The sequence below is a fragment of the Myotis davidii genome, unplaced genomic scaffold (assembly GCF_000327345.1).
Source record: "Myotis davidii unplaced genomic scaffold, ASM32734v1 scaffold54, whole genome shotgun sequence".
Taxonomy (NCBI): Eukaryota; Metazoa; Chordata; class Mammalia; order Chiroptera; family Vespertilionidae; genus Myotis; species Myotis davidii.
Window position 1 is genome coordinate 1,632,221 of NW_006287915.1, and position 10,681 is coordinate 1,642,901.

At 39.1% G+C, this 10,681-nt stretch overlaps 1 protein-coding gene across 2 annotated transcripts in view; it reads left to right on the top strand.

Moving 5' to 3' along the window:
- The window catches only part of CAPS2 (calcyphosine 2), a 48,200-nt gene that overhangs the window by 6,059 nt on the left and 31,460 nt on the right, over window positions 1-10,681 (top strand). The window contains exons 3-7 of one of the 2 annotated variants that reach the window (XM_015561340.1): window positions 1,470-1,519; window positions 3,509-3,554; window positions 3,644-3,769; window positions 5,621-5,797; window positions 8,493-8,615. In XM_015561340.1, the coding sequence (XP_015416826.1) occupies window positions 1,470-1,519; window positions 3,509-3,554; window positions 3,644-3,769; window positions 5,621-5,797; window positions 8,493-8,615 (522 nt within the window). The remainder of the gene's footprint in view (window positions 1-1,469; window positions 1,520-3,508; window positions 3,555-3,643; window positions 3,770-5,620; window positions 5,798-8,492; window positions 8,616-10,681) is intronic. The other variant, XM_015561341.1, reaches the window with a different exon arrangement.

Sequence of the window (10,681 nt, forward strand, 5' to 3'; positions counted from 1 at the left end):
CAGCAGCACTAAGGATGTCCAACTGCAGCTTAGGCCTGCTTCCCACTGGCAAGTGGACATCCCCCAAGGGCTCCCGGGCTGCCAGAGGGATATCTGACTGCTAGCTTAGGCCCGATCTCCCAGGGAGTGGGCCTAAGCCAGCAGGTGGACATCCCCGAGGGGTCCCAGACTGCGTGAGTGCATAGGCTGGGCTGAGGGAACCCCCCCTCAAGTACACAAATTTTTGTGCACCAGGCCTCTAGTATTATATACTTTTTTTTGTTTCATTATATTAAATATATACTTCTATTTAAATAATCTTGTGATTTTATGTTTCTACATTTTGACTATTTGTTAAGATATTATTGAAAGACTATCATTTTGAAGCTGATACAGAGCTGGATTTGTTTTCTCTTACTCTTATGGTATATAATCTTATATATAATCTCTAACTTGCTATCAGAATAAAAAAATGACCAGTTATGTAACATTTCAGAATAAGATATAAGCAACAATGGTGAATTATTTTCTGTTTTTATTAACTTTAACTTTCCCTAAGACTCATACATATTACTTATCACTGTGGCTAAGCTCACTGTACTTTTCTGGTCTTTGTACTTTTTTTGGCAATATGATTGAACATTTACAAACATATACGTTTATATATTTGTCACTTCCTTGCTTACTATTTTCCCCATAACCTTTCAGACAAGGTCCAAGTTCCTTAACTTGCATTATAATATAACAACTCTGGCCATTGCCTTCTCACTCTATGGATTTCAACCCTTTCCACTGGTAACTTCTGCCTGTGGGTGGTTTCAGCACAAGTTGCTCCTCTTGGCTGGAGCAGTTTTTTCCTATCTCTCTCTATCTGGCCAACTCTCCTACACATCCTTCAGAGATTCATTTAAACATTACTTTTTTGTTTTTGTAAAAACTTTGTCAAGTCCCTAGACTAGGTTGGATACACATGCTCTGTGTAGCTTCTCTGTCATGGCACTTATTTTTCACATTATTGTTTTTATGAGTGAGCTAGAGGCCCAACGCATGAAATTTGTGCAAGAGTAGGCCTTCCTTCTCCTGGCTGCCAGCATTGGCACCCAGGACCCGGGCTTCCTTCCCTCCGGCTGCTGGTAGGCACCTGGCACCTGGGATGTGGGCTTCCCTGCAGCCTCCGGCAGACACCTGGGACCCCGGCTTTGTCTGGAAGGAGGGAAGGATGTCCGGAAGGACGTCTGGTTTAATTAGCATATTATGCTTTTATTATTATAGTTGTTCTCTGCAGCAGGTGGATTACCACGTAGGTAGGAATTATCTATATTGCTTATCAATCTATCTCTGTTCTCAAACACAGGGCTTAATCAATATTTTTTATATAAAGTTTAGTGAGAAAAGTTATAATTAACCGTATGGCATTAATCTATTGTTTATCTTTTAAAGTATAAATAAAGAGTATATGCACATTGATTCTACTTTTTTTTTAATTAAAGCAAGGATGGACTTCCAAATCATGGGCCATACAGAATCCTTGCCCTCCTGTGTAAGTCACATTTTTTTCACATTTGAGCTGTTTAATGAGCAAATATTTATAATATACTGACAAAAAATAAGGCAAAATTATATATACATGGCTATGATTGTAAACCACAGAAAAATTTATATGCAGGTAGGTGGCCTAAAATTACTATGTCAAAATTAACTGAAATAGCTCTTCTATAGGATGATAGGATTAAGGGTAATACTTTTCTTGTTTTTGCTTTATTTAATATTGTTCTTCTGTATTCCTGGAAAAGTTTAAATATTGTTTTATTTAGAAAAGTTAGCTAAGTGCATTTATTAAAGAAATATATAAAATTTTGCATTTTATAACTAGGATAGTCAAAATGAATTTGATGGGAACTCTATCTCTACTTGTATCTTGAGGAGTATGATTTAATTTTGAACTAGAATACATTGACTTGTTTTATACTTTATATTTTACCCTTTTAAAATTTGGAAGTATATATGTCCTTTCAAGTATTTTAGATTACAGGGAATTCTGGAAAATAGAAATTAAACTTAATAATTATGAGGCTGAGTCACATGAAATTGGCAAGAAATTTCTTGTGGTTCTACATAATAGTACCTGTGTACTCATCTAGACAGGGAATGGAGCTGGGTGCAAACACTAGATACAAGATGTTGAGTATGTAACAACAGTCAATTGTGTGTTGGTAAATGTTTTTAACAACTGGTTTTCTAAAACTGTACTGTAAGATTAATATAAATTTTAATTGTTAATTATAAAGAATCTTAAGTATATTTTAAATTGATTATACATTTTACTGACATAAAGGATTTGTAGCAAGGAATTGACAAATACTAATAAAACTTATAAGCCCTTTATTGTAAATTGATTGTAATCAATTGATATAGCCAATTGATTATCACAGAAATACATCTTTTCGTTTTGTTTTGTTTTTAAATTCTCAGTTGAGGATTTTTTTTTCTATTGAATTTTAGAGTGGAGGGGAGGACGGACATGGGGAAGAGAGAAAAACATACCCGGGAGAGAGACACATCCATTGGTTGCCTCCTGAACCTACCCTGAGGCTGGGCCTGCAATGGAGGCACACACCCTTGACTGGGAATTGAACCTGCAACCCTTTGATCTTTGGGACAATTCTCCAACCAATGAGCCACTCTAGCAAGGGCAAGATATCTTTGTTTTTTGCTGAATTCTTATATCTGTAGCCAACCTATGGTTGGAATTGATGAACTGTATAGTTCCAGCATGAGTGTTGGTTGATATTTTTATTTATTGTAGGGTGGCGTGAGCGATTGCTCTGTTGAATCAGGTGATAGTTTTGCATACTGCAACAGTATTTCTGTTTGTTGTTATTCACAATGTGACAGTGAAGACATGATACACTTTTAAGTTTTTCTGCATTATTTATTTTCTCCACCACTTTTAAAGCCTCAGAAATCCAAAGTAATAAATCAAGCCCTGACTCATACTATTTTGCCGATTTCTGTGTAAATAATACCACTGTGCTTGATTTCAGGCTACCTGTAGGGCAGTGATGGCGAACCGATGACACGCGTGTCAGAGGTGACACGGGAACTCATGTTTTTGGTTGATTTTTCTTTGTTAAATGGCATTTAAATATATAAAATAAATATAAAAAATATAAACCTTTGTTTTACTATGGCTGCAAATATCAAAAAATTTCTATTTGTGACAAGGCACCAGAGTTAAGTTAGGGTTTTTCGAAATGCTAACACACCAAGCTCAAAAGGTTCGCCATCACTGCTATAGAGTGATATCATTGAACACAGAATTGGAAAGAAATGTCTACCATTATATTACTACACAGACATAAATAACCTCTGGCATACAAATAATAGTGAAGGATAGTAAAACCATTAGGAAGTAAACCATTGGCATCAGTGCACCATTTTATGTAAGATGCAGCATATGTGATTTGCAGCTATTAAAGTCTCTTTTTTAAAAGTTATGGGCTGCATAGATTTTTTTTCTTTCTTTCAGGGTCCCACGCCTTGATTTGGGAAGCCTTGTTGACTCTGATGATGAGGTAATGTTTACTTAGTATTTAATATATCAAACATTTGAATACAATATTATATGTAGCAGGTAATAAGTATCACTTAATTTTATTTTTAGGATGATTTTTCATATATTCCATTTAGAACAGCGCATATTCATTTTGACCCACCAAATCCATCTTCTGCTCTTGATGGGGTCACACCATGTCAAATACCATATACTCAGCAACATCTAAATGAACTGGTTAGTATTTAGTTCTTATAACCAACATTCTGAATTATAGTGTGCATTTTAGCACTGTATTTAATCCAGAAATTTTATTATGTTTAACCTATGTTTTGTTCAGTTTAAGGATTTAACATATTAATATCCTAAACAATAATGTTGGTGAAGTAATTTTACTGTGCTTCACGTTTTTTCTCACAGAGGGATGTTATTATTAAAGTACCTTATAAAATTGGTAAAGCATAGGATTATCCTAATAGGAAATCAGGAATTTCAAATTATGGCAGAATATTAGATCAGATCTTGCTCATTTAAAAATATAAGATTTGTTTCTTGGAAATTGACTCATTCTTTAGGCTACTAGTGTATTATAGAATAAATAATTCCAAAGTATCTCCTTGGTACATATTTGTACTTCACACAGTATTCCATGTTATGACCATAAATTCTGACCAATATCCTATGAGTAGGGCATGCCTTGCTGTCTTTGTTAGTCTTTCTCATGTAACTGTCTCTATTCATGTTCTCATCAGTCTTATTTTGGGTAAATTGCACCAATAGTACCCTAGTCTGTATCATGTTACAGTTTTGCCTGAAGTTTTGCCTCATCCTTCTCCTCTGGGTTAGACTTGGATATCCTATCTAATAAAAGGATATTATGCAAGTTAACCATCACTCCATCCCAAAGATGGAAGTGCCCATAGACAAAAGATGGCAGCGCATAGTCCTCTCAGCCCCACTGGAGTCTCCCAGTCCCAAGGGGGCGACTGTTGAGAGCAGGCAGCATGAGCTGCCTGGCAGAATGCTTGCTTCGTCACTGTGGTGACGAGGCAAGTGTTCCAAGCTGAGCCATGGATGGGCCTCTGGCTGGGCCGGGGTGTGGAATGCTTGCATAAGAAGAGAAGGAACCGATGAGCTGAGCAGAGTCAAGTGGCCCCCTCATTCCCAGGCAAGGTGAAGTCCAGGTGGCCAGAGGGTGGAGGAGGTGGAGGATAGTGTGACAGGAGGGGCTGGTGGTGGAGGCACAGGGTGAAAGCCAGCTGAGAAAGAGGAAGAAAGCCCTTTATTGGAGTTCCTGAGAACAGAGAGGGAAGTCGCTTGCATTTCCCAGCCACAGAAGGGCCTCTGGCCAGGCTGGGGCATGGAATGCTTGCGTTGCTGCGGATGGGCCTCTAGGCCACGGAGAGCCTCTGGGCAGCAGGCACGGAGCAGCCAGGCCCTGTAGACGGCTACTGGTGCACAGATTTGTGCGCAGGACTACTAGTTATCAATAATATTCAAGGGTTGTGCTGGCTTTTAAAGTGACTGTCCCTCTCTGGCCCATTAAGTATGCCCTAGTGTTTGCCTAATACTTGTTTTAGGTTTCTCTTATCCACTCTGTTATGCCTCACTCCCATGGAAGTGTGGCAGGGGCCCAAATAATACCAGAAGATAAACATCTTAACATTCTGGAAATGGGAACCATCTCAGTATTAGGGATTTGTAATTCCTACGACCCTTCTGGAAGAAATGATTGACAGTGGAGTTTTTCTTGGGCAAGAAGAAAAGGCCTATAAAGAAAGGAAAGTTGTTCATTGTCCTCTCAAATTATCTTAGCACCAGGGCTGATTATCCCTGGGAAACAAACTATGGGCTTTCCGGTATTAAAGGCCAGTGCCCATTCTCAGCAGTTCTGTCTGCTCTGGTTGCTGTGATGCTGCACAGCTAAAGGTTTTAACTATCGCCTCTTTTAGGATGTAGATATAATTGTCTGTTTCTTACACATAAATGCTAAGGTAAGTGATAAACCTGTTAATGTTAGTAAGGCAATTAATAATGATTTTGATTTCTTTTTTCTGGTGGATAGCATACTTTTTTTATTTGTCTTAGGAGCAGGATATTATACCTGATGATTTGCCAGCACCAACAAGCAAATATAAACTAAAATATCAGCAATACAAAACTGAAATGAAAGAGGGATATAAACAGTATTGTCAGAGAAATGCAGAAAAGACAAAATCAAATATCAGATATCAACCATCTCCAAGAAACAAGATAGATAACAAGGTAATATATGAGGCTTTATAAAGTTATAATGAAATTTTGAAAAAGCGTACACATATTATTCTTCTTGTCTGATATGTCTTGCTGTTAGTCATAATAAGTGTTCCCTGGTATTTTACTCAGATTAACTAGTTTATTCTTCACAATTATCCTAAAGGGTTATTGCTACCATTTTCAGATGTGAAAACTCTAGCCATATGACATGACCTCATCATCATTTCTCAATTGGAAATTTTTCACTTGCCATGGATTGTAAATAAGACAGTATAGCTGTTTTTGATGTAGCTGCCTTGAATTCTGTCTTCCAGTCTAAATATTAAAGTTGAAAAGTGGTTTCAAATTTTATAATGACCCTCTTTTTTTCTAAAACTACCATTACTCCATGATTGTCTTCTGTCTTATTTTGGGAAATGTGTTTTAACATCATGAATTCCTAATATTGTTTGCTTTTATTTAACACTAGAGACCCAGTGCATGAAATTCATGCACGGGAAGGGGGTCCCTCAGCCTAGCCTACACCCTCTTGCAATCCGAGACCCCTAAGATATCCCTCTTGCAATCTGGGACCACTGGCTCCTAACCACTCGCCTGCCTTCTTGCCTGATTGCCCCTAAACGCCTCTGCCTGCCTTCCTGATTACCCCAACTGCTCACCTGCCTGCCTGATTGCCCATAACCACTCTGCCTGCCTGCATGACCTCCCCTAGATGCTTGCCTGCCTGTCTGATTGCCCTTAACCACCTCTGCCTTGGTCCCTGCACCCAGTACCCTGGCTTCCCTCCTCCAGCCAGCCACAGGCATCTGGGACCCAGGCTTCCCTCCCTCTGGCCGACCACAGTACCCAGGACCCAGGCTTCCCTCCCTGTGGTCGGCTTCTGGCATCTGGGACTGCAGGAGGCTTCCTCCGGCCAACCACAGGCACCCATGATCACGGGCATCTCCCCCAGGCCAGCTGCAGGCACCTGGGACCATGGCTTTGTCAAGAAGGACGTCCGGAATGATGTCCAGAAGATGTCCAGTCTATCTGGTCTAATTAGCATGTTACCCTTTTATTAGTATAGATTAATTAGGTGGAAATTCAGTAAGAGTAAAACTTAATGAATTTAGTGGCTTTCCAGAAGCATACAGAAGAGGTCAATCTTGAATTTTGGAAAGAAAGGTTTGGAAATAGTTTGTGATGCAGCTGGACATAAAGAAGAGAACAGTTGCATACAATCCTTAACTCAGTTAACTTATTATAAAAGTAATGTATTTTCAGGACGTTTGATAATTATATTTGGTTAGTTGTATTTTTCTATAGGTAAAAAAGATTAATTTATAAGCATGTGTAGCACATCAGTTAGTTTTTCTAATCCCCATATGAATTATCTAGAATAACGAAATCACATGCTGGTTAGCTGAAAGCATAACAGCAAAAGTTATGGGGTTAACTAGGTATCCTTTATCTTAAGACAAAATTCCCAGATCTAAACAATGCACACAAGTATAATAATCTAGTGTCTATAATAAGCAGGATAATTTCACAATTTTTTCACATCTGATGAGAAGCCAGATTCTGCAGAGATTTTGAAGATTGGGCTGAGAAAACTTGCTAATGGATTTCTTGTAGGCTTGAGAGAAAGGAAAGATGAAGATTGGTGCTAAGGCTTTTGTTTTGAACAATTGAAAGGGTGGGGAAGACCACAAGGAAATATGGTTTGAAGAGGTTAAATTTAAGATACCAAGTGGAAATACTACGGTTCCCCCTATGTAAAGGTTAAAAACAAGCTGAATCAAAACAAAATGCTTTTCAATTTTTCAACTTAAACATAATGTAGAATGTCTGAAAGAAAACCTGACAAAGATATTAGCAGTAAATAAATAAAGGTATAAAATATCCTCATACATTGATTCCTGATAGTTAATACTTGAACAAGATTCATTATTCATTCATTGAATAAATATTCATCAAGTGCTTACTCTGTGTGTTCCTATTCTGTCACCTGGGAACTGCAATGAAAAGGACAGGCAAGATTCCTGCTCTCATGGAAGTTACAGCAGGGGAGGCAGGCAACGAGTCACAAAGAGATGTATAGTAAGATTTCCTGTAGCAATCATGGCCATTACAACAGAGTAGAGTATGAAGAAAGATCTTGAAATCTATTATGTTTTTCCAGTTGCAATCCTATTGGAGCACTGTTGTTCTTGTTAAGGGAATATAGCACATCTTATATTCAGAGAAATAGTTAGTGTATATCTCTTTAGGACCCCAAAGGATTTTTTCCTTAAAGGATACACCCCTTCTTTTAGTACTTTACCTCCAAATTTAATTTTTATAAGGAGTGGGCATACTTACATTTATTAGCTTTACAAAGGCTTAAATGGACAATAATAGTTATAATAGTTGCTACCTTTTATGTAATGCTTTCTGTAAAGTGTGGGACATGTGTCATCTCATTTAATCTTTTTCTGTGTGTGTTTGTGAAGTAGTAACTGTTGTTAATTCCCATTTTCATGAGTAAACCAAGGCACAGAGAGTTCATCTAGCTAGAAAGTGGAAGAGCTGGATTCGAATAGGCAATGTGATCCTCAGAGCCTATACTGTTAACCCCTCCACAAACAATCACTGACATGTTCACTGGTTCTTTAACCCTTTCTTCTTTTAAAAACAAATATTCAAAGTATGTGTATGTGAGTTCATTTATTGCTTTCATGTATAGAATGCCCAAGGGGAAGAATCCGTCACAGATGACCTTACAACTCTGGATAGGAAAGCCCTCTTACAGCAGCGTTATGCGGACAACCCTTACCATGCACAGCAGAGTACAAGAAAATCTAATGCTGTAAGTTACCAGTCTGTTTACTTATTATTTGATAAACCAGTGAGATAATTTGCCCTGAAAGGTTTTACAGACTTATCATTGAATAAATAATTTCAACAATTAAATTTGGAATGAGATGAATATTCATTAATGTGCACATTGAGTCCTCATTTTAATAAATGATTGACGTTTGGTCTATTCCTTGTGGAGAAATTGTCTTGAATCTTTGAGAGTTTGTAAAAATCCTAATATATAAAATGCAGGGTCTGTAATGTCCAAAATGACTGAAGTCTCGCCTGACCGGAAGTCAGTCCTGCAGTGGGTGCTGGGTCACTGACTGCCGTTGCTATGGGTACGGTGACCCAGCACTGACTGCCGCTGCTATGGGTGCGGCGACCCAGCACTGACTGCCTCTGCTATGGGTGCGGCGACCCAGCACTGACTGCCAAGAAGGCTGTGGATCAGGCCCAGAGAGAGAAGCAGATTCTGACCCGTAGCCTCCATGGCAGCTGTTGATCAGCCCTTGGCTCTCTCTTTCTCTCCAGGCCTCTGCGGGGCCTGCTGATCAGCCCCGCCTCTCTGATCAGACCCAGAGATAGACCCCGAGACACTAACTGGCATAGAAACCGACCAATCAGAACCAAATCTGGGTGAAGTGCAAGGAGCCAATGGCTGCCTATGAGGCAGAGCTTTTGACACTGCCTGGCATAGAAACTAACCAATCAGAATCTAATCTGGGTGAACTGTGAAGGCAGAACCTAAGGTGCTGGCTGAGGAGGGGTTTTAATGGTAACAGCTGTTTGGTGTAAGGAGTAAGAAAGTGGTTCAATTTTTTAATGACCAGTTTGTCAGTATAGTGCATATGGCTGGCTATCAGTCCAGATATAGGGATTATGTATTTTTGTCTGCCAAGAGCGTCTCCTCCTGCTGAGAAAGGCTTCCCCCACTATTTAAGCAATCCTAGCCTATATAATCTATCTATACTAATAAAAGTGTAGTATGCTAATTAGACCGGGTCGACCAGCCATTTTCCGGACATCCGACTTCCTTTTGGACAAAGCCATGGTGGTGGGGGCCGAGGCAGAGGCAGTTAGGGGTGATCAGGCCAGCAGGGGAGGGCAGTTGGCGTCAAGATCAGACCAGCAGGGAAGGGTTGTTGGGGGCAAGATCAGGCTGGCAGGGGAGGGAAGTTAGGGGTGATAGGCAGGCAGGCAGAGGCAGTTAGGGGCGAACAGGCAGGCAGGTGAGCAGTTAGGAACCAGTGGTCCCACATTGCAAGAGGGATATCCGATTAGAGAGGGTGCACGTTGGGCTGAGGGAACCCCCAGCACTGGGAATTTCATGCACCAGACCACTAATTTTGTTTATAAAGTTCCTAATGTTAATTGGCTACTCTTTGTCAGTGGGTTTGTTTGTCATCGACTCTCCCCCACAGTAGTCTGGTTATGTTTTTCAAAGTCAGAAGCTAAGAAAGCTAGAGAAATTCAGAGCTGTTAAAGAAAAGGATATGAATTAAATATAAGCTCTTTAGCAAAAGGAAAGTAAAACTTTAGACTCTCAGTATTAACTATATTATAACCTTTACAGAATCAATTAATATTGTTTGATGGGTATTGCTTAGATCAGTTCTGGTATGTCATTTCTTTATTTTTAACATTAAAATAAATTTTTTCAATAGAAGTATTTTACTTAATGATGTTTACTTTTTAAAAATTAAATTAATTGGGGTGACATAAGCTAATAAAATTATATAGGTTTCAAGTGTGCAAGTCTTTGATATACCATCTGGATATTGCATTGTGCCTATCACCCATCAGACCAACCTGCTTGAAGTTGGAATCAATGTGCAAGTCTATGATATACCATCTGGATATTGCATTGTGCCTATTACCCATCAGACCAACCTGCTTGAAGTTGGAATCCAGTGGCCACACCAGACACTCCTGGGTGGTGAAAATCTTAGTGACGCTTGTAATAGATGATGGAAATCCAGTGAATATTGGCTCAAAAGTTGGGAAAATTCACATTTAGATAAACTAAATAATAATAAAGCAATATAGATCTAGCCAGTTACATTTTCATTATCA